The 23819-nt window shown below is 39.3% G+C and overlaps 2 protein-coding genes and 1 long non-coding RNA gene across 3 annotated transcripts; 2 read left to right on the top strand and 1 right to left on the bottom strand.

Annotated features, from left to right (window-relative positions):
- The first annotated feature begins 2526 nt into the window (after positions 1 to 2526).
- On the top strand, positions 2527 to 4444 carry LOC146368826 (uncharacterized). The gene is made up of 3 exons (XR_014797519.1): positions 2527 to 2871; positions 3597 to 3754; positions 4181 to 4444. It is a non-coding gene; the product is annotated as an uncharacterized LOC146368826 (long non-coding RNA).
- An 8394-nt stretch (positions 4445 to 12838) lies between these two features.
- LOC146368825 (serine/threonine-protein kinase pim-1-like) lies at positions 12839 to 15800 on the top strand. The gene is made up of 9 exons (XM_084911396.1): positions 12839 to 13132; positions 13522 to 13758; positions 13884 to 14009; positions 14133 to 14227; positions 14366 to 14413; positions 14498 to 14716; positions 14806 to 14986; positions 15073 to 15243; positions 15333 to 15800. Exons 1-9 carry the CDS (start codon positions 13072 to 13074, stop codon positions 15422 to 15424), a joined length of 1230 nt encoding a protein of 409 aa, XP_084767522.1. The 5' UTR covers positions 12839 to 13071; the 3' UTR covers positions 15425 to 15800.
- A 1420-nt stretch (positions 15801 to 17220) lies between these two features.
- LOC146368824 (uncharacterized) lies at positions 17221 to 22384 on the bottom strand. The gene is made up of 6 exons (XM_084911370.1): positions 21736 to 22384; positions 20792 to 20899; positions 20397 to 20563; positions 20094 to 20292; positions 19904 to 19994; positions 17221 to 17706 (listed from the first exon to the last, which is right to left on the bottom strand). The coding sequence occupies exons 1-6, from the start codon at positions 21952 to 21954 to the stop codon at positions 17504 to 17506; spliced, it is 987 nt and encodes a 328-aa protein (XP_084767496.1). The 5' UTR covers positions 21955 to 22384; the 3' UTR covers positions 17221 to 17503.
- Between the last annotated feature and the right edge of the window lie 1435 nt (positions 22385 to 23819).

Here is a 23819-nt window from a genome sequence, read left to right as displayed (position 1 = left end):
GATTAAAGACCATATCTGAAGGAAATCTTTGAACACAACAGAAAGTGACCTTTTAAACCTGCATTCAAGGACCATTAAAAACATCTGAAAGGACTTAAGAACATCAAGAAAATGTGACTTATTTCTCTGTAATGAAGCTGTTTTAGTGAAGAAAGTTGAAAGGTCACAGAGCGACTGCTGAATCTTCTGCTCTAAACATGAACTCTGAACTTTGTGATGCTTCAGGAGGAAAACTGCTTCAGTTATTCTCCCAGATTAGTTTCATATTTTCTGCATCAGATTTGAGTGAGATCCTGGAATGAAGACAGAAGAAAAGACTTTGTTCAAAGTTTGATTTATAGTCAAACCTTCCAGTTTATTCACACAATAAAACATCAACACAATATATGAATTCATTCATTAAAATCACAGTTTTTCCTCATTTGTTTGATGATTTTGACAAAAACAAACACAAACACACACACATGGTCTGCCATACTCATAAAGAGAAATGTCGACATTGTTCAATACAAATATTCCAGAAACATTTAGAGGATAGAGAAGTTTACATTTTCATGTGGAGAAATATTTTAGTAAATCAAAATGATGATGAGCAGTGATAGCCTCCATAAACAGTCACAGGAAAGATCTCCTTTAAAAACTCAGAAACATCAAGAGAACAACTAGAAGATGTGGAGGTACCACCCATAATGTTTGACTGACAGCTGATCTCTGTGCAGAAATGATGGAGAGAAAATAAAATGAAACTAAAATACAGATTTAAACCCACAATATGAAAGACTTCAGTCTATTTCACTTTAATCAACTCAGCTGTGTCTCCATAATTTTGAAGCCAAAGTCCAGCATAGAGCGGCTGAGTGAATGTGGTCTGGACTCTGTGGAGGAGAGTCATGGTTTCAGAGACGCTGTAGAAGGACAAAATACCTGCTCTGTGATCCAGGTACACTCCTACTCTGGAGGAACAAGGACCTGAGACAGGAGTTTCAATGTTGTTGTACCGAAATGTATAACTGTTGTTGTTACAATCTAATGACCAAGATTTGGCATTATGTCCAAACCAGCATTCATTACCCCATCCTTTTCTGCTGATATTCTTGTATGCGACTGCTACATCAACTCCTTCCCCTCTCCACTCCACCTCCCAGTAACAAGTCCAGTCCAACACGTTCTCACTCCCAACTCGTCAAACGTGTGACGCATGGCCAGGCTCCCTCTGCTTCACTTATGGACGCGCAGGGTACCCCCCTCGCGTCGGGAATTGACGTGAAGGGTCCTCCGATTGAAGAGATTGCCGCGGAAGTGCCTGTTGTCGGTATATTTAGACATTTTCCAAATCACATTGTAGTGACGTATACAGAACACAATAAATTATATAATGTAAACAACTACCTGAAAAACCGGTAGAACGATACTTTTGTATCGTTTATTGCATTTATGGAGGGAGTGGTGTATGCTGGGTAATGGCACAGCTAGCTACTGGGTGACTTTATTCACCCGCTTCGGCTGTTATCAGTCCATACAGTGGGCGTTATTAGCACAAATCAGTCCCATAGATATGGGCCATCTCCTGCTAGATTGTTCAGAAGGTTGTTATCATCCATCCAGATGGAGGATCACTAACAGGAGCGTGGAAGACTCCAGAATCCACTCTGGCTGGAATCCAGTGGATATGCAGTGTGTACAGGTAAGACCATTTAAACGGACAGCATTTATAGAATGACTATTAAAAGTCAGCGAGTGTCAATAATGTTAATGTGGTTATCTTAGTAATACACAGAGTGCTAATATAACAGCTTTAAGATGCATTTGTAGATATTATTACGTGTTTTACCGTCTTTATGGTGCTAGCTTAAAGTTACGGTGTAAACGTTAGCTTATATTGGAGGAAAGCTGTTACTGTTTAAACGATGTTAGCACAGAAATATTAGCTTCTGTCATGACTGATGAAGTTACTAGTTAATAAAGTTTCCAGTAAAGTGTTTAATCGCAGCCACAGATTGACAGCAAATATCTTGATTAGCTTCAGTGCATCTATAATACATATGTGCAAGTTTCAGTGCTTCGTTTAAACTGTATGATACTTATACTGACCCAGGGTCAGTGTAAAATACAATCCTAGCTGTGTGAACAAAGCCACTGTAAATTTAATCCTGCATGACAAACCTCAGGATGCAGGTTATTATTACTCTTTCCTGCTGGCACACCTGTCACACCTGAGAGTCAGCTAGAAACTTACAGTGATGTGGACATCATGCAAAGACTGCCAGATTCTGTAATACTGCAAATGATCAGTGACTCAGGTTATCACTAAACTTTAAACGGTACCTCTGTGTCTCTGTGTGCTGAACATCTAGGTTTGAGTCAGGCTGCATTGACTGTGGGACTTTAATGTGTTAAAAGCAGCTTGAAGACTGCTCAGAAACATTTGAAGATTAATATTTAGCATTATGGCTGCTGGTGGTTTGTAAAGCCTCTACTCAGCTGTATTTTTGTTTCTAATTTATGTTTGTTGTTGTTTAACACAGATTTCAGAAGAGCAAAGATGCTTAATAGTTTAACTAGATTTCATTTGTCAGTGTGGGACTGCTGAGTCACCTGAAGAACTCATTTCATTCATTCTCCACATGATGTTCATTTACAGAAATGTTTCACAGGAACTGATTCCTCCCAAAGGGTGAACTAGTGTGTTTCCATAGATTACCTCTGTATGAATGTACTTCTTAAATGAAGGCAAGTGTTTGTCCTTTTTTGTTCCTCAGGTACAGTACGTGATATTAAGGGCAGGCGGTCATCACTGGGGGAAGACAAGAAGCAGACGTACTTCCAAGAGGGAGCTGCAGTGAGGACACAGCCAGGTCACTGAGGTCAGAGGTCAGAATCTGAAACAGCTCAGGTTTATATTTTAGGGGTTATAAAAAAAACTAAATGTATTTATAAAGAAACCTTTAAATAATAGTCATAATTATGATTATTATAAGAAATATCAAACATTTAAGTGGATGTTCTATTACACATATTGTCTTAGCCCTGCAATAAACTGGCAGCCTGTCTTTGTCCTGTATCAGCTGGGATAGGCTTCATCCTCCCGCAACCCTGAATTGGATACATTGTATTCCAATTATGTAATCTGATCATTTACAAACTCAAGGTATCTAATCAAAATGTAAGTAATAATTATAAAATGGGAAAGCAGAAATAAGTGTGACATGAATGTAAATGTGTGAGCTGACATAGAGGACAGCTACATGCAGTCTGAAAAACCTTTGTTGTCAAGTTTGCAGGTATATCAGCACGAGACATTCTTACATAGAAGAGACTGTTAAAGTCTCTAACTCAGTGAAGCATTATTGGTCCCGTCTGTTTGGATAAATATAGTAAGTTGATGTATGTGCATTTATTGACACATTTTCTTAAGTGCTTATCCAGTTCAGGATCACAGTGGAGCTGCAGCTGGATATGTTCAGTAAAGAAACCTTACAAAAGTCAACAATAAACCTGCATCCATGTACGTTGTTGTCCACAGGATGAGAAAATCAAGCTGGAAGACTGTGGAACATGTTAATAAATGTTTGTGTTTATCCCTGTGTCTTTCACAGGAGGCGCTGGAAGGTTTCCCTAATAGTTCCTGGTGAATCAAAGCAGAACCATAAAGGTTGCTGGACTGCATGATGGCCTTACCCCTGAGCAGTCATCCTGTTAAAGGAGGAACCAGTTAGAAGCTGTTTTCAAAGTAGCTGAGCAGATTTCATCTCAAGTAAGCGATTAACTGTTTGTTCATTTGTTCTGCCACTTAAAGAGCATTTAAGGACGTCTTTTGAGTGTCCAGTTGAATTAATTCTACTGGCTCTCATGGTCATTTGTTATTATAGACATATTTTTCATGTTCATCCAGCTATTTAGTAAATTCTATCTATTTAGTAATATCCGTCAGCTATAAAATGTAATATAAATATAAAAAATATCTAAATATCTCCTGCCCTTTATATTTTAATGATGTAAGTCTGTTATCGTGTTACATTAGCATTCCTCACATATCAATGAGATGCTGTACAGTACAATCCTACTGACACAGCAGAGGGATAACGACGGCTATTCAACATTGTTACACGACACATTCAAGCTGCATGATGCAGACAAAGTGACTAAATCATCTTTTTGTGGTTTATTGTCTTCAAACCAGCAGACAAAGCCGATGGCAGAAGATGTCAGAGAAGAACTTCAGGCCGTGGACTGAAAAGGTATTTTTTTCTTGTTATCAAAAGACATTTGGAGTGGCAGCTTCTACAAGTGGTTGCGCTAAAGTAAAGCTTACAGTCTAAGAAATCACAGTGTTGATATTCAGCACAAAGAGAAAAGCTCACTTGTTTGAATTTATTTACAATCATAGTTTTATAAATTCTGACTGTAAACAGCTTTTACAGCTTTGATATTGTTTGACACTCGATATCAGGTGATGGGATTTAATTTAAAGGTTTCTGTGTCCCAATGAGCCATTTACACTGACCAGTGTTTCACTTTAACTGTAACACATTCATTATTTAGTTCCAACAGAGAAATAACTGAATGTAAAAATGGCAGCCCTCAGGCCAGGTTTATAGAGATATATGCATGCATTATGAAATTTATGTATCCCAGATAATTGTTATACATCTAGTCCTGGCAGACCCACCCCTTCCTCCCAAGTTAACTGCAACCCAAAAGAACAAGTGGTATTTACACACTCACAACCAGTGGGGTAAAAAGAGCCACCAAAAAGCTGTCAGCCACAGATGTGCTATAAGAGTTAGAAACTCTACTTATGGAGAAACTTTCTAAGTCTAACAGAGGACAGGTACTCCTGCCCAAATAACATGATATAACCCCACATACAGCCCAGCCATAAAATGAACCAAGTCATTTAGTTAAAGACAGCATGGGACCAAATGCATGTAACCAGCCTGCACCAACCTGACATTTCTTCCTCCTGAATTAAATGAATGAATGGATGAAAGTTAAATGACTACAAACCTAAAGCCACTAGTTCCCACACTGGAGCTCCCTGACACTGTGTGTTAACCGTATTTAGCTTGTATCAACAGTTGTAACAGGCTAAGATACGTGAGACACTGCATTGAATGATTGTTTCTATCTTAATGATTTCAGCTGACTGCTTTCAGCTCAGATGTTCTGCTTTTTCCTTTCAGTAGATCAAAGCACCTCGTGCTCCTTCTGCTTCCATTTTAATGGCAAGAAGAAGAAGAAGAAGAAGAATGCTTCAGCGAAGTGGCGTTCATGGTCTCAGTGAACAGTCACGGTCACACACTGCATGTGGTTTTAAAAGCAACATGTCTGTTCACCACAACAATGGAGATGTGTAATATTAGTGCAGCTACGGTTTGTTCTTGAACATCAGTTCTGTTTTCTACTTTGATCACTTAGACCAAAAAAGTGTTGTTTTCAGATTCTTTCTTTTACATCTATAAACCACCTGTTCATTTTTTATTACAATTAGTTTCACATGAATGTTAGTGTTTCCTTTATGATCTTTTAATGCTTACACTACACTGTACATGTCTACATTAGAGACATTTCAATATTGAAGTAATGTCTTTACCCTCTGCAGCGTGTGGACGCTGTGCACGCAATCACCTTATTCACTGTAGTAAACGTGCACCGCTAGCTCACGTGACTGACTGTCTCCATGGTTACATCGTATATTATTAGCTATGTAAACAGCTTCCAAAGATACCGTCATAGCTCTCTGCAGCTGTAACACTTTCACACTTTGCAAATCATTTCACGTGTTTGATAGTTATGAAGACAGAATATGTTTTTAAGGTCATGCTAGGCGGTTAATGGTGGTTGCTGTGGACCGCGTCCGATTCCTGTTATTAGCTGTCCGCCATAGGAAGGCTGCGTTCCATTTACAAGTAGTGACAGTCTGCCGCAACTCGAACTCAAACCCCGCTTTGTTCTTTAATTATAGGCCTTTTATAGCCGTCCATGACACGCACACACACACATACACACACATAAAACACTTTGCCTCACAATGACAGTGCAACTTTACCTAACCTAACCTTTAAAGTATCTGATATAGGATAGAAAAATGAAGCAACCAGAGATTTAATGATGAAGACTCTGGGTTCTGTAGTTCACGTTTTACAGTCCTGAATGACTCTTTGCATATGATTTATTGAAGAGGAGTTTAGAATGCACTTTACATTTAGACTGTTGCTGTTTAATTTTTTACATTGTTGCCGTGTTATGTCATGAATAAGGTTCACCTGCTGGGGGTTTGATGGATCAGCTGGACAATACAGTCAAAGACAGACTTCATTCATGATATGCAAGAATCCTAGTTGGATTTTTGTTTTCACTCATATTTTTGAACCAAATATTGAAAACAATTCTGACAGACTGGATACCTGGTCAGGGTGTACATTACCTTTTACTCAAGCATCCCAGGACAGAGCCCTGCCCCACCATGAGCCTGGGTGGATACGTGGTTATAATATAAAAGGACCAATACTGAATATGAATATTTCATGAAAATCAAATTATAATACAAATTCCTAGGTGTTTGTTATATCCAGCAAGAGTAATATTGATTACATATGTCTGAATTGCTAACCCTAACCCTAGCTCAACAGACCACAATGCCCTGGACTGTCAGTATTATTACATGCTGTGAACATAAGTACCTTTGATCACAGTTTATGTTGTAAAAGAGAAGGAATATTGGAAAGAAAGATCAACATTGTGATATTATTTCTTCCAAACTGACCAGAAACATGCTTGTCAGACTCTCACAGCATAGGATCAGACTCACTGTGCATGACAGCTCGGGCCAATGATGTCTGTTAGATCGTCAGTTGTTTAGTGCTTCTGTACAGTTAGGGTCACCGTCTCTATTTCAGAATAATTAATATGCGGAAAACACTAAAAGTTGATTGTCTTCCAATATTCTAGCATAATTAAAAACTTTGACTTTGTAAGTACATATTATTAGTCCTAATTCCAATATAATTCTTCATAACTCCTGCTTTGAAATACTGAACTTTGAAATTTACTTGATGAAAGATAATTTACAGTGGCACTCTGTCAGGATAATTCTGACTATAAGATCACTGTATTAATCTGAATCCTTCTGCAATGTGCTGTGAATGAATGCTGATGCAACTCACTGTGGGAAAGCTGTTAATAAAATGAATCTGTGACACATGCAACACATTCACAGAGGAAGAGGACACAAAGGGAGGACACGCAGAGGCTGTGTTGAAGTCAGAAATCCAAATCTTTATTAAAAAACAGGCGGCGGTAACAAACAGGAAGACAAGCAGTCCATCAAACAGTCTACAGGGTCAAACATACAGAGAATTCAAACAGCAGTAAGAACTAACTGGACACTGAAAAACTTAAAGCAATTTGTGACGCAATAAAAGGAAGCAGCGCAGTATATTCACTGAATTATCATCAATTACAACAGAGAAAAAGAGAAAAGGAGAAAAACGACGATTTCTAAGAAAATAAACCTTGATGGAAACATACAGAATGTAAACTGTGTGAGTTTGGTGAACTTTGTTAGTAACAAATGAGGTAAAAAAAAAAAAAAAAAAAAGAGAGACAAAAACTCAGTATTCATTAATAATTAGAAAGCATCTAAACATTCTGGTCATGGATTTTTACAGTCTTAGTTCCGCTCGCTGTCATCATGATCATGATCAATGGCGAGGTCCTGAGGTGGGCGGGGCTGTCTCTGGTGATGTCACCATGAAGGAACAGCATCTGGCACGTGTTGGTGAAACATCCCAGTACACTGGTGTAGTTTCCTCTCCAGCTGTTTGACATTTGACACTTGAACATTAAGGGGAAGAAGAAGAAACAGTGTTAGGTCAGGTGACCACATGGTTTCTAAAGTAACTGACAGGAAGTAACCAGGCCGTTAGAAATGGATGGCATGTGTTTAGAGTTACTGTAGTTGGGTAACTCTACTTACCAAAAGCAGAAGCACACAGATGAACAAAGCTGCTGAATGCTGCAGGAACATGCTCATGTGTGGTGGTCATTCAGTGCTGCAGGTTAGACAGTCCAAGACTGATATGCTGCCCATCTGAGAGTTTGAAAACACACATGCAAAGATTTATTTTGTATTACAGTCAAAGTTGGATGTTCATTTTTGTCCTTTAAAAATGTTTGTGTATTTGAAAGCACTAACATTTAAGGATGACTTGGATTGTCTCCTTTAAAGGGGAGACAAGTGTATCCACTGATCTACGTCACTTTACCTGGATGATGACTCCTCTCCCCCTCACTCAGAAACACTCCTAATATAACCAAGCAAATAAATAATATTGAAGATTTACTTACATCATTACAAAAACAGCAAAAACATCTCCCTTTGATTCTATTTCTCCATTCCTGCTGAACATCAGGCAACAAATATCTCAATAAATCACAGTAAAATGTAAAGCACATATTTTCTTTGTCTAACCTCTGCAGAGCCTCTGTCAAGAAAAACATATCTGTAAGCATAAAACAAATATACATTTCATAACATGTCACTGGACAAACCTCGGTCAGGTGATTTCCTCTGTGCAGTGCAGACGAGCATCAGTCAGCAAGTCAAGGTGGTGAGATGGACTGGTGTCCTTTGTGACTCTGCTGGTTCTTCTGAGGAAACACCACCGTCTCTCCACACCGTCACCATCTGTGAGCACAAACTGCTGCTCTGCTCTGCCAGCATGTACGAAATCACATATCACACACACAAGGGTGAAGAAACATTAGAGCTCAACTTTGGATACTTTAGATCTAAACAGATCAAACTAGCTCTTAGTTTCAACAATCAGTGAACAGACAAACAATGATACCAAACTGATTCTGTATGAATACAATATGGTATTTTCAATACAGGTGTCAAATTAATTTATTAAAACTAATACAGATATATGTATATATATTTTTTGATAAATTAGTTTGCTAAATTATAAGAATATATATATATATTTTTTCATTTAACAATTGCAACTGAAAGAAATTAAATATTGAACAAAAATATATTGTCACATTCTGAGCATGCTCAGCACGCTGACAGACTTGAAGTTGCTACAGATTTTAAGAAGTGATAATTATAGGGAAGAAACTTCTCTTTTTCATCCGTTTAATCAAACATTTGATGCCTCAGCTGTCTCAGTCCTATAGCGTTCTGCAACTACAACTAACCTGAGGCTTGGATTTGGCTGCAGGTGCCCCTGTACATCCTTCTCAGCAGCACACATGTGGGTACCATTTAATCCCACTTCTTCCTGAGCTTTGCTTCATCACAAGACCAAAGGTGGCATCCCGTGTCACAGTCTTATCATCATCCAGAAGAAACATTTGAAGAAACATCATGGAGAAGAAACATTTACGCGCCTCCTGGTTTTGTTTTCTGATCCTGCGAAAAGACTGAGGACAACAAAGCCCAGAGAACACGAGATACACAACATCCAACATTCAGACTCAACAGCCTCCATAAATGAAGAGCACCAGGTTGGTTCAGTTATAGTAGATATAAGCATACTTCACATTACTGGGTATGAATAATAATGAGGAGGCAAACTCTGAAGATGCAGAGCATGATGTCCCATCATCAGACTGTAAACAAACATCCACCAGGCTTCTTTGTTGGCAAAATTGATGATTCTCCCATCAGGGATCAGTAGAGTGTATTAACCTGTGGTATAAGCAGCAGTCACTGAAATATTACTGTTTCAGATAAGAAATCTAGCACATAAAAGCCAGGGTGGGAGGGATCTCTGCAAACTGACGTACCTCTGCAAGTGTTAAGCTCAACAAAAATCTGACTCTCCCATCACAGACAAACAAAAAACTCCAGCTGGGAGATAGAAAACGCTGTCTGGGTCCTGCTGGATGTTGCTGGTCAGAGTCCCACATTAGCAGAGTGCTTCTTGGTCCCACTGACCCATGTGGACAGCGACTGTGGAGAACTGTTCTGGAAAACAGAAAAGAAAATTAAAATAACAAAAAGCCAAACAGGATTTCCACAAAGACTCTCTTGGAATCAGCAATCAAAAAAATCACTGGTTCATATTTCAATTAAATATGAACAGGTTCCTTAAATGTACGCAGTTCAGATCTGATTTAATTTAATTTCCTTCACACAGCACATTTGTCCAGGCTGACAGGTAAACATAGAATTAATCTCAGGTAACATGACTCATAGTAGAGATTCAGTAAGAAAGATTGCCAGCTCTAATATTATTACCACACAATCCAAGGACACACCAACAGCTCAGATTTCTAGAACTATTTAAACAAATGTCTTCTGAATATTCAATTCATGTTCACAGTGGGAGGGTGGGGGGGGGGGGGGGGGGGGGTGTCGTGGAATTTTTAAAATAAAGTCTGCAACACAGAAAGAGCTGTGATCAAGCTATTTATTACTGCGCACAGGAGAGCCAGCACACATCAAACATCACAGTTCACAGTCAGCTCTGCCACAGAAGTTGTGCTCCTACTCCTTTATGCATTCCAAGGAAGAGGGAGGAAGTTAAACTGATCACACCACACTTCACGCGCCTCGCTATGAAACCTAACCAATCAATGGTTAAGCTGTTTTGTGCCCTTGGCCTTATCAGCACCTGTAAAGGGAGTTGTTTTCTCAAACTGCTGACGCTGAAGTAAGTTCATCTAGTTTTAGAAACTTTCACTGAACAGTAACAGTGTCACAACTAAGCATATGCATAAGCACTTAAATACTTTAAATGAGAATAACAGAAAAATTCTATTACAGAGGCTAGAGCCTGTCCCAGTAGTCATAGGTAGAGCACACCTGGACAGGTCACCAGTCTGTCAGAGGACTAACACAGAGACAGACATCAGAGTAACAAATCTATTTAAAATTAATGTAAGTTTGCTGCAGCTGTATGTATGAACATGTGTTTCTGTGCTCACAGTCCACCTCTCAGGAACCTGGAGTTCATTTTAAGTCTACTTTAAACAGACCTCACAAAAGGCTGATGTGGCTGGATCAGTAGTCTGATTTAAGTACGATACCTTTGGCCAGGGATTAATCTGGTGCATCGCTTCACTGCAGTCTTGTGTATTTTCCCCACACCTGAATTAAAAAAAATACTGATATATACAAATAACAGCTTCAGCTGATGCAGCCTGACTCAATCCTAAATGTTCAGCACACAGAGACACAAAGGTGCCGTTTAAAGTTTAGTGTTAACCTGAGTCACTGATCATTTACAGGATTACAGAGTCTGGCAGTCTTTGCATGATGTCCACGTCACTGTAAGTTTCTAGCTGACTCTCAGGTGTGACAGGTGTGCCAGCAGGAAAGAGTAATAATAACCTGCATCCTGAGGTTTGTCATGCAGGATTAAAGGAGCCAGGCTTTGTTCACACAGCTAGGATTGTATTTTACACTGACCCTGGGTCAGTATAAGTATCATACAGTTTAAACGAAGCACTGAAACTTGCACATATTTATTATAGATGCACTGAAGCTAATCGAGATATTTGCTGTCAATCTGTGGCTGCGATTAAACACTTTACTGGAAACTTTATTAACTAGTAACTTCATCAGTCATGACAGAAGCTAATATTTCTGTGCTAACATCGTTTAAACAGTAACAGCTTTCCTCCAATATAAGCTAACGTTTACACCGTAACTTTAAGCTAGCACCACAAAGACGGTAAAACACGTAATAATATCTACAAATGCATCTTAAAGCTGTTATATTAGCACTCGGTGTATTACTAAGATAACCACATTAACATTATTGACACTCGCTGACTTTTAATAGTCATTCTATAAATGCTGTCCGTTTAAATGGCCTTATCTGTACTGCTGTATTCACCGGATTCCAGCCAGAGTGGATTCTGGAGTCTTCCACGCTCCTGTTAGTGATCCTCCATCTGGATGGATGATAACAACCTCCTGAACAATCTAGCAGGAGATGGCCCATATCTATGGGACTGATTTGTGCTAATAACGCCCATTTTATGGACTGATAACAGCCGAAGCGGGTGAATAAAGTCACCCAGTCGCTAGCTGTGCCATTACCCAGCATACACCACTCCCTCCATAAATGCAATAAACGATACAAAAGTAACAGCCTATAATTAATTTCTCTGCTGTATCTGCTGTTTCTCAGGTAGTTGCTTACATTATATAATGTATTGTGTTCTGTATACGTCACTACAATGTGATTTTGGAAATGTATAAATATACGGACAACAGGCTCTTCCGCGGCAATCTCTTGTCGTCAATAAGCAACGTTTAGGGAGCTCTATAGTATTCAATGAGAGGACCCTGCACGTCAATTCTCGACGAGAGGGGGGTACCCTGCGCGTCGATAAGTGAAGCAGAGGGAGCCTGACCATGCGTCACACGTTTGACGAGTTGGGAGTGAGAACGTGTTGGACACAGAGACGTGACTGACTGGGGAGAAATTGGGGAACATGGAAACAAGAGTGACTAGACATGACACGTGGGACACAGGGGCAAGGCAAAGTAACAGAAACCTAAAGCCTAAGAATATAACACAAGAAGAAAACAATAAAGAGAACCAAAAACATACTTAAGAATAATCAATGAATATAAATGAACAAACACAAAACACTGGGTCACAGACTCAGTACCATGACAGTTAAATGTACAATAATAAATACTTTAAATCAGATGACAATGTAGCTGACACTGTGTTTATTAGTGTGTGGTCAACCACAAATCTTCATACTGTCATCCATACATGAGGTTTTTATACAAACGATGAAAGATAATGAAAGAAACTGTTTAATTGATATGAAATGATTGAATTATATGAAATATTATGGCTTTGTCTGCCAGAGTGTTTTTCTGTAAACTACTTTGAACTACTGGCAGTCAGTGAAGTCACTGAAAGGCAAGATTCTATGTTGTGTTGCCGTAGTTTCCAGAGTTTACTTATAAAGCTCACTTACAGAATTCAGTTAGAAAAGTCAAGCATTTGAAGGGCGCACATTTGAAGGAATATTAACTCAATATTAACTCATTACGGTTTACATTTTCGAGTTTAAAAGTTCTCCGAAATTACAATGAAAAAGGAAACAAGAAAAATTACCACTCCAGCCGATAAGAAAGATTCAGGAGATCAAGGTAAGTAAAATAATAAAATCTAATCCTGGTAAAATCCAAATCCTAGAAATGTTGACACTGTGTGAATCATTTTTGGAGCAATTGAATCATATGTTTGATTGAAAATAGCTTTAATACAAGATGTCTAATCAAAGAAAGGTTACCGGTCTTTTGGTAAAATAATGTAATAAGTTTATTCTTGGACTCAACAGTAAAAACAGACCAACAAGTGTCATCAAGATCTAAGACTTAGTAAACCTAGTATCAATTCGCACTGGTCAGTTTTTTTAATCCCAAGAATAAACTTGTGATAATTTAAGCAAAAGCAATTTCAAATTCTTTGCCATCAAACTGCTTCCAGTCCTGATGTCGGGGACTCTTTTTCACCACTGTGTTGTTGTCGTTTATAGATTGTAAGAGCAGGACTGCTAAAAGAAAGGCCAGTCCTGAAAAGAAGACCCCAATAAAAAGGAGGAGGGTCGCTGAGCAGGCTGGTCCTTCCACCAGCTCAGATGTGGTCAGAGGAGTGAAGCGCAAGGTTGTGCAAGATGAAGAGGGCACAACAAAGAAAGCAAAGAAGGCTAAACTTCTCGACCATATGAGCGGTGACAAGGAGCAAGCATCCTCCTCGTTGGACTCTGGTAAAGGTAGGCTAATTAGTTGAATAAGGGGGTAGATTAAGTGTGGTTGCTAGGTTTAAGATATTAGTGTTTAGTGTTTGTGTCTATCATCCAGTGAGCTGATGTGCTTTTGGTGTTTTCCACATCTCCAGACTTGAACAACAAACAGGTGTGCGCAAAAAATGGCAAAAGAAAGGCCGCGGGAGACAACAGAGAGTCACCCAAGAAAAAAAAAAGGAATGTGGACCAGGACAAAAAATCAGTGGCAGACCAAAAACGTAAGTAGCAAGCAGCTTGGGTTTTATATTCAGGGGAAGGGCAAAAGGAACATTTAGGCTACAGAGGAGAGTAATTTGTGTCACAGCTGTAATAAAACAAGATTTGTTGTTTTGTCTGTTCAGGTGAATTCCAAGCCAGATATATGGAGGAGCACCAGCTCGGAGAAGGAGGCTGCGGAGCAGTGTTTGCTGGCTACCGGGTAGAAGATCGTTTTCCAGTAAGTGTTCAGATGATGGTAGTAAGACAGGCAGTAACGCAGATAATGGATAATATCGTAAACTGAGACGTCTGCTGTGTTTCCACCTTTCATTATGTCATACTGAGGAAATGCTCACCAATGCTCTGTGTCTTCTAGGTTGCCATCAAACACATTCCCAAAAATAAAGTCTACTGCAAAGTGGCGGTAAGCGTCCAACACTTGAATCAGTTTTACATTACTGGATTGAATGCGGCGTTCCTCATCATCCACTTTGTTGTAATATTTCAGGATGAAAGCGGGAAGAAGCTCTCAGTGGAAGTGGCCATTATGGTTAAACTTGCAGGTGAAGCAGAAGGGTCAGTGGGAATATCAGCACCTGTGTCCTTGCTGGAGTGGTTCGACCTTGGCAAAGAGCTGATCCTGGTGCTGGAGAGACCTGTCCCCGCTGTGGACCTGCAAAAATACAAAGCAGAAAATGGAAGAACTTTACCAGAGGACAAGGCCAAGGTAGGTTGACTGGGAGAACCTTAGACTGTACAGCATTCAATCAAGGCAGAAAAGCATTAACTCATTATTGTGTTTTTCATCTTTTCCAGGTCATTCTGAAGCAACTAGTTGATGCTGTAAAGGAACTTGAGGATAAACACATCTTTCATCGGGACATCAAGGGAGAAAACATTCTGATTGAGACCGGCTCAGATGTGCCTCGAGTTCGCATCATTGACTTTGGACTGAGCTGCTTTGTTAAGCAGCGATCTCTGTATCGCATCTTCTATGGTAACATATTCTGCTCCTGCTTTTCACAGATGTAACAATTTGTGTCTTTTGTTTTAGAAGAAATTGCAATTGTGTCTGTTTGTTAGGCACTCCTCTTCACATCCCTCCCGAGTGGTACAGGAGGAGCTGCTACAGGTGTGGACCCACCACGGTGTGGCAAATGGGAGTGGTGTTGTATGAAGCGCTTCATGCACGGGACTTTAGTACCGAGAGGTTCCTCACAAAGAAACTGAGCATCAAAAAGCGTCTGTCCACAGGTAAGAAAACTTCACACTTCCAGATTCACTGATGCCTTGGATCACTAGAACTATCATCTTCATCTTTTTGATCTTTTCTTTCTTTCAAGAATGCCGGAATTTCTTGGACGCATGTTTAACTACAGTCCCGGAGAAGCGCCCAACACTGGAGGAGCTCCAGCTTCACCCCTGGCTAAGATAACACACACAAACACACAATTCACACCTTATCATATAAGTATGATACATTGTAGTAACTTCCTTTCTTTTTTCTGTTGGACAGGAATAGATAGAATGGGTCAATCTTAAAAAATAAATAAATAAAAATTTAGCTTTTTTGGAGTTCCTGTAACCCCCCCAGCCATCCCAGGAAAGGGGATCTCTCTTTGAATGGGCTTTCCCGAGGTTTCTTCCCATCGATCTGGCCCCCTGGGGAGTTTTTCCTCGTCTTCATAGAGAGCTTGGGCTGGGTCAGGAGCTCCATCAAAACTGTCTTTATTTGATGACATTAAAGTCATCAAATAAAGATGTGTTTTACTTAAAGTAAAATTTGATCAAAATAAAACTTGTTTAATTCATCTTTGCTGAGGATTCTCCTTCATTACTATTTTGTTTTGTTTTTTTGTTTTGTTTTTTTTTACCCATGGTGCATTTTGACAAATAAGAAAACTGAATCAGGTTAAAGTGTGCACAAAGACAGTCACACTGCAAATGATCTGAAGACTTGCATCTGTTGCTCTAACCCCCAACTAGTTTAGACAGATTTCCTGGTTCTACCAGAGGTTTTTTCCTTCAAGAAGGGAGTTTTTCCTTCCCACTGTTGCTGAGTGTTTGCTCATAGTGGGTTGTAAAAGCATAAAAGTTAATAAGAGGCATTCATAGCAGAGTTATCACAGCGGGAACTATATAGCTTAAATGTACAATTTCTACAGGACGAATTATAACTTCATTATGTATAAAAGCTCCTGTGGATAATTACTCCTATTTGTAACTTTACACAAGAGAAAGTTTGCTGTCACACTATTTATAACAGGTTGGATTTTGTCCTCTGAGTTGAGCCTTTGGTTGCAGTTTATTGAAGAATTTCCTCTAAAGTAGCTGTTGATAAAGATTTAAAGTCCTGTTTATATACAGAAATATGCTTTAGTTCATGTTTTTTTACATGTCTGCCTCAGTGGATCAGTAGAAGATCTGGCACAGGAAACTAGATGATGAAAAAAGGGTACGAATACACATATATATCTATATCTATATAGATACAGATATATACACACACACACACACACAGGTTGCAACGTAGTATTTTCATTTTTTCTTAGCATTTCTTTAACGTCTTGGTGCAAAAGAATACCTGCATTTGTGTGTAAAGACATGTTACATATATACTAAAAACAGTTGGAAAAAAGAACTACAAATTTGGAAAGGAATTTATTCATGTTCTTACTCATAGATGGAGTACATGGTTTAAAAAACACTGAGGAAACAGATATGAGGCGGCTGTATCAACATAAAAACATTAATACAGTTAAAAATGAATAAAAAGTTGCACGCTTAAACTTATTTCTCTACAGTTTGTACAATTAATCCATGTAACAATAGGTTCTCTCTTAATATAGTAGTTAATTAAAATATCTTTACATAAAAATACATTTTTAAGTACTCTCCGGTGGAAGTCTGTTGTGGCTTATGTTTCTAAATGACACAACCATAAAGCAGCCCACAGAATATACAAATATGTCTTTGATAAGTGAATGTTGGCTCCCACAATGGCCTGTTAAGTTATTGCAAAAATAATTTACTGCATAATATGTCAGATTAGAACATGTTATAAGCACAAAACTGAAGGGGAAACAATAAAAACAAAAATTAAAAAACAAATACTAAATTAAGTTAAAGGATATTTCTTACTATACTATATAATTGTATAATGTTGCGTTTGATTGCAAAAGAAAACCCACCAAGAAAAAAAGAAAGAAAGAAAAAGAGAGAATAGAGTTTGATTTATTCAAAACACATTCTTTTCTTTTATTTAAGCTGTAGCGAGATTCAAATGGACAAAAGAGAAAGAAAAATATTACAGATTTGTTTTATTAATCATGAATAAACTTTATTATACACAACTCTAAATTTCAGTTGGTCTTAGTCAGATGTGTTTTTAATTAAATCCTGCAACACTGTGCTCGCTGCCATCACTTTATATCTTAGTGTGCAATTCAAATATATACTTATTACAATATTTTTCCCCCTTAACTCTCAACTCGCGTTTTTAAAATGTCTGTGATCATATTTGTCCGTTGACTTCTGTCTGGGCCTCGAACGATTCATCAGGCAGGTTGGCAGCCTCCAACTGATGCTCCAGACTTTCATCATCGCCTCTATTCTGATCAACTCTTATCTTAAACTTAGTGATGAACTCATTACTGGCCAGCGCGCCCTCCTTTTTAGGGCACGTGGGCTTTGATAACAGCCGGCTTTCCAGTCGCTCTGCAAAGAAAATTCACAAAACATTTCTTATTTGGTAAGCTTGTTAACAAATTTTAGTTCAGTTTTGCTGAAAGTTATAGCATGCATCAGGTAAGAAGCAATTGGTTTTTAAAAAGCATATACATTCCCCAAAACATTTTTATTATGTGCATTTTGGAGAATAAAAGATTGTACACAATTTCCCTTTTTAAAGTAAAAAGATTATTAAGTCTAATTCTTACTTATTCAGTAGATTAAAGTATTGAAACATCATTATTCATAAAATATGCACATTAAAAAATTAAAGTTATTCAAAAATTACTCAAGTACTTACTCCAATACTCACATTATTCAAGTAAATTTAATTTTTGCCAATGTAATGTCACATAAAATCTTAATCTGAATAAGGGATTTGAACCCCACTGTCACGGCCAGGGGATCAGCAGGCCGCTGACTAGTAGTGTTCTCTCTCTTGCTCTCTCTCTCTCTCTTGCTCTCTCTCTCGCTCTCTCGCCAGGGCGGAACTCATGGTGGGTTCACGCCCTCGGCCCACGCCCCTCTGAAGAGGAAACACCTGGGCCTCATCAGTGCAGCCAGCATTTAAGCCAGGGAGTGGCTTCTACTCATCGCTGGATTGTTGTGTGTGACTCGCGTCAGTGCAGCCCGGCTCTGAGCAAGTTCTCTTTTGCTTCCCTGTGCAAAACCTCTAACGTGTGTTTCCTTCTGTACATAGATCCCCTGGACCCGACTCTGCATTCCCCGAGCGGATTCCCTTTTTGTGTGAGTGTTTGGAGAGAGAGTCAGAAGAGGAGCAAGTGTCTTTTCCCTACCTGGATTTCCCCGGAGCCTTTTCCCTGTCACCGCTTTGTATATAGCACTATCCCCTGCACTGTTTGTATATACACCTGGTGGAACTGTAATAAATACTGACTGTGCCTCTGAGTCCTGCGTGTGAGTCCTCAAGCGAACCGTGACACCCACACAGATGAGAGCTTAGCAGTGAAGCTCTCTCTTAAAATTTGAGTTATAAAGTCAGAAGTTATCACTGACAGAGATCCATGTTCTTTTAACATAAGAAAGAATATTTGCTGAAACTGACATTAATCCAAGCCCTTAAAACGCCATTTTGGATTAAGCATTTCCTTTTAGAAAAGTCTTCAATGAGCAGGAAGCTCCAGTACTGAAAAAGAAGCCAACATCAACTGCTAAACGTGCTAAAAGTAAGTAAGTCCCCGTAGACTCCTGTGATCAAAACACATACAGTATAAAAGTTATAGGTTACAGATCTGAAAAGTAAAACAAATGTCAAAGTGCAAAAAGACTTATGGTCCCATAGACGTCTATTCCATTTGCCTGGAATTAGGTGAACACCTTTGTGACAAATTTAATGGCTCAGTCATTTGTTTCATGTCATATTTAATAAAAGACTGACATGGTGGCATGTTGAATTGTCCATTTTGCACATATTTGGTCATTCTAAGCGTCAGAAGGGGAAAGATCATTCTGGGAATGCCTACTGGCGAAGGACGTGTGACTGACAAGTCCAGTGTGTGAAGTTTAACTACAGTCTAAGGAGCTTGGAAAGAAAAGCATCTGGACTTCTTTAAGTTTCTTGAAGATGTTTCACCTCTCATCTGAGAAGCTTCTTCAGTTCAGAATTTCTTCAGAGAACTGAAGAAGCTTCTTGAATGAGAGGTGAAAAGCTCTTCAAGAAACTTAAAGAAGTCCAGATGCTTTTCTTTCCAAGCTCCTTAGACTACGATGACCTGAACGACTGAGAACCTTAACAGACAGTTCTTCCCTTCATTCATCATGCCTGATTTCAAAACACCAAGATGGCAGTCGTGAAAACATTCATCTTGAGTCTTCATGGGACTACGGTGAGATCAGTTATGCCTCTTATGATGCTGTCCCAGACTTCAAAGCAGTATAAAACATGTTTGCAGCCTGTAACAACTGTGCATGCGGTTATTTTTCATTTTAAGATTTCCGTGTTTAAATCATAATAAGATTTAGTTTTAATTTTAATTAACTTGAGGTGAGTCAGATTCTTTCATTCAAGTCACTGAATGAATCTCTTGACATGTTTGGGGGTAGGTGCCTTTTGTAGCATTTTAATGCAATTATCTGACAGATTATATGGTCTACACTGTTATTAACTATACTAACACTCTGTTCCAGAAGTCTGTGCTGCAAAGAGGCAAAGTGAATACGGCACCTGCAGGAGTAATGGGGGTCATCAGTCGGTTCAGCTGGATGTTCCAGTGCCGTACATGTTGACTGGCATTCCTCAGCCTCTCCTGAACCTCCTGGAAACAAAAATCATGCAGGCATCCTCATCAGTGTTGTTTTAGAAGAGCACTAAATAAGATGCTGCTCACAAAGCCAGTGAAAACAAACTTGTTCACCTCCAGACGCTGGTGGCTTCTTTGGCGAGATGCCTGCAGATCCTGGAGCTCCTGAGAGGCAGAGTTGAGGGCTGAGGGGGTGTCCTCATCGGGACTGCCATCTGACAGCTCCTGTATGGGGCTGAGGTTTTGCATTGTACGTTGCTGCTCCTGGAGGAGCTGGAAATGTTTCCTCTTTTCATCTTCAGCCTGCAGCAACCTGAAGGAGGGGAAAAAGGGAAGAAGCAACTGAAAATGTTAATACTTCTCATGGATATATCAGATCTCCATCACAAATAAAATAAGTTAGAAATCCATTGTTACCGCTCAAGCTCCAGTCTGGCCCTCTCCTCCTCCAGCCGAGCCTGGATCTCCATATTAAGGGCAACTTCCAGCTGCTGCTGTGTCAGCTCCAGCTCCCTGATCCTCTTCTTCTGTTGTTCAGCCTCCTTTTCCTTCACCTGCATCTCAGCCTGCATGCTGTCTTTTATCTATGCACACACACAGCTACATAAACAGATGCACCAACAGAGCGGTATAAACTGACCTATTCCTGAATCACCTTTTCCTGGACTGTCATAACCATTTTTCCAAATCATTAAAGACTAGGTGTGAATTTTATAATGACAGTCAACATTTTGCTGCAGTTCTCAAAGATCAAAGTCAAGGAGAAAAGACTCTGTACATAATTGGTGTCAAGTGGAAAACTTTTTTTTTACCATCTCAGCCTCTTTCAGCTGTCTTTCCAGTTCCATCTGCACCTCCCTCTGCTTCCTCCGCTCTCTCTCCTCTGCCTCCCTTCGGCGAGTTTCCAGTTCCCGTGCATGCTGTGAAACAGATGAAAGAGCCATTGTTTGGTTTGTGTTTTCACCTCTATCCAGCAGGTACACCAACAGTCCAGCATAGAGCGGCTGAGTGAATGTGGTCTGGACTCTGTGGAGGAGAGTCATGGTTTCAGAGACGCTGTAGAACATAGGTGTCAAACTCTGGCCCGCAGCCTACTTACATTTGGCCCGCGAATACATACCAAATTACTATCAGAGCTGGCCTACTGGTATTATACAGCTAATATATATATTGTTTAGTATTAAGCTTTGCTTGTTCCATATTCAGTTTTTCAGCAAAACGTGTTTGAGTCCATAAGAAAAGATTCATTCTTATATCTGGAGGAATAAATATATTTCAATAAATATTAACGTTAGCCCGCGACTTTGTTCCAGTTTTGAATTTTGGCCCACTGTGTATTTGAGTTTGACACCCCTGCTCTAAAAGAACAATAAATGTTTTTCCACAAAAAAGCAAAACCAAAGGCTCTGAGCCTGGCCTTTTAACGGCTTCACCTACTTTGGAGTTTTTTAAAAACTTCAATACTAGCGTTTTATCTTTCCTGACTTTGTTTAACTTTACTTTTAAATAACCCTTTAATCTCTGGGAAATAATAAAATCATCTTCAGTTTTAGTTTTTTCTTGAGCAAAATACATAGAAGACAGCAGATGCATCCAATAAATTTCTCCCGAGTAGGCTGACTCAGTCAAAAAGGCTCACTGTCTGGTGATATATCTTAATCTCGTGTGGTTTTACATTGCTGTAAAAACTTTATTACTACAGATATCTAATAAAAAAACAAAACTGCTGTCAAAGCCACTACAAACACAGACTTACATTGAGTTCTATGATCCAGAGCATGGTGATGAACAAGAGGTCAAAGGTGACAAAGAGGCAGAAAGTCCTCCTCACATCCGAGATGCATTTCTTCTCTCCGATGTCGTACGCCTCCAATCTCACAGAAACGGCCGGGGAGTTGACAGACCCCATGCCTGTTCTGACAGGGATCTGTGAGTAGCTACCGCTGCTGCTGCCTCCACCACGTCGGCCTTCCATCGCTGGCCACCCCACCTGGGCAGGGCTGGCCCCACCTACTGGTCAATTTTAGGAAAGAGTCAGAGGTGGAAGATCATTGGAGCTGGAAGCGAGGCTGGTGTTGGTGATGTGGAGTCACTGTGTGGAGGTTAAAAGCATCACTGCATCTGTAGAAAAGAAGATGAAGAAGGTAAAGAAATGGCAATCTCCTCTCAGGGAGTAAACCTCAGCGATTTTCTAAAGCATCTAAGTCTTTGTAGACATAATAAAAATTCTGACAATCGTCTGCTTCTTTTTTTGAACAACATAGTAAAGCAGAATAAGCTCCATCAGGCTGTGGATTTACATTGTTGAGTTAGATTTTATAACGATTTGTTCATAATACAAAGCTTTTAGAGATCTTTGGGCTTTGCAGTGCTAAGAGTGTTTATGTTTCTGGTTGCTGAGAGCAGAGCTAAAAACAAAACAAAACAAAAAACAAACAAAAAAACAAGCACAACACAACCCCCCCCAAAATCTAATTCAAACCACTAGTCATGCACAAAACCAACCATATATATGCAAAGTTGTTGATGCTCTCTGTATGGTTGCCACTCAAACTCTTCACCGTATCTCAAAGACTGAACCCTTCAGGAGAAACTCATTTCTGCTGCTTGCGTCTGTGATTTCTTCACTACTCAACGTTTCTGAGATCTGGAATGCAGATCGACTAGTAAATCAAAACGTTCACCTTCTGGCTCAGTTCTCCCGTCACGACCACAGTCTAGTGCAACACCTGAGGTGTCGGATGTCATCCCAGCCTGTTCACATCCAGCAGTAAACTCTCTACTACATGGTGATTGTTCGAATGAAGCCAACAGAAACACAATGTCTGAAAAAAACGTTGTATTACATCTTTTTCTTCATGTAAACGAACGAAACTTCTCTCAAATCCATCAGTCTTTTCACTTACTCTTGAGTTAATTAATCAATGTTTGCATTTCTTACCATTTCCTGCATGAAGAGATTACAACAGCTGCAACTCATTATTTTACAGTACTGAAGTGAGCAGCTTCAAATTGCTCTTTCACTTATAACTGAGCTTAAATTGGACTTTTCTACTAAAAAAACCCTGTAAAAATCACTGTCACATGACCCAGAAAAAGATTTCCGTTATCATCTAGCTTCAATGACTTTTGGACCTCATACCATTAAACACTGTTTACACTGTCTTTGTTTTAAGGAACTGAAACCAGTTGTGCTTTTGCTTTAACTGTCAGCTGCTCTGATACACAGAAAAAAAAGGCAGGATGGAAACGTGATTTGTACAGTCTGGTCCCAGCAGGTTTTCTCTGGTGATGTGGTTTCACAGTCTTGTGACTTTCATGTTTTACATGAATTAGTCTTTTTGGTTCACAAAATGCATCTATTTTAGGGCTTTAGTCAGGTTTAAATGACTGTTAATTACCTGAAAAATAAATCTGTTAAAGAACCATTCAGTCACTTTGTAATGGGACGTATCTTCAGCACAATCGTATGTACTGTGCACCTGAAACTAATATCGTTCACCATTTGGCGCTTCCTTCTCACATGCCAGAGAGCTATTACAGTTACACCGCAGATGGTGTCTAAAACGATTTAACCCTCAACTTCCTAGCAGTTGCATCATTACATTATTTCAGCATTTGCAGTTATTCCAACTGTTTTATTAATCCTTAACATACTTTTCATTTACTTGTTCAACTTTACAAAATGCCAGTCAAAAAAAAAAAAAACCCAGAAAGTATACGGGACATTGACTGTCATTCAAACCTGAACTTTACCCAGTATTTTCCACATAAATCAGCTAGCACCAACATTAAAACCAATTACATTTGCCACGCTGCAATGGATCCTGGTTTTTATGT

The sequence above is a fragment of the Perissodus microlepis genome, chromosome 18 (genome assembly GCF_051167445.1).
Source record: "Perissodus microlepis isolate ML-2025 ecotype Zambia chromosome 18, ASM5116744v1, whole genome shotgun sequence".
In the NCBI taxonomy this organism is placed as follows: domain Eukaryota; kingdom Metazoa; phylum Chordata; class Actinopteri; order Cichliformes; family Cichlidae; genus Perissodus; species Perissodus microlepis.
Note: the sequence above shows the minus strand (reverse complement) of the source record. Positions and strands in the feature narration are given on the sequence as shown.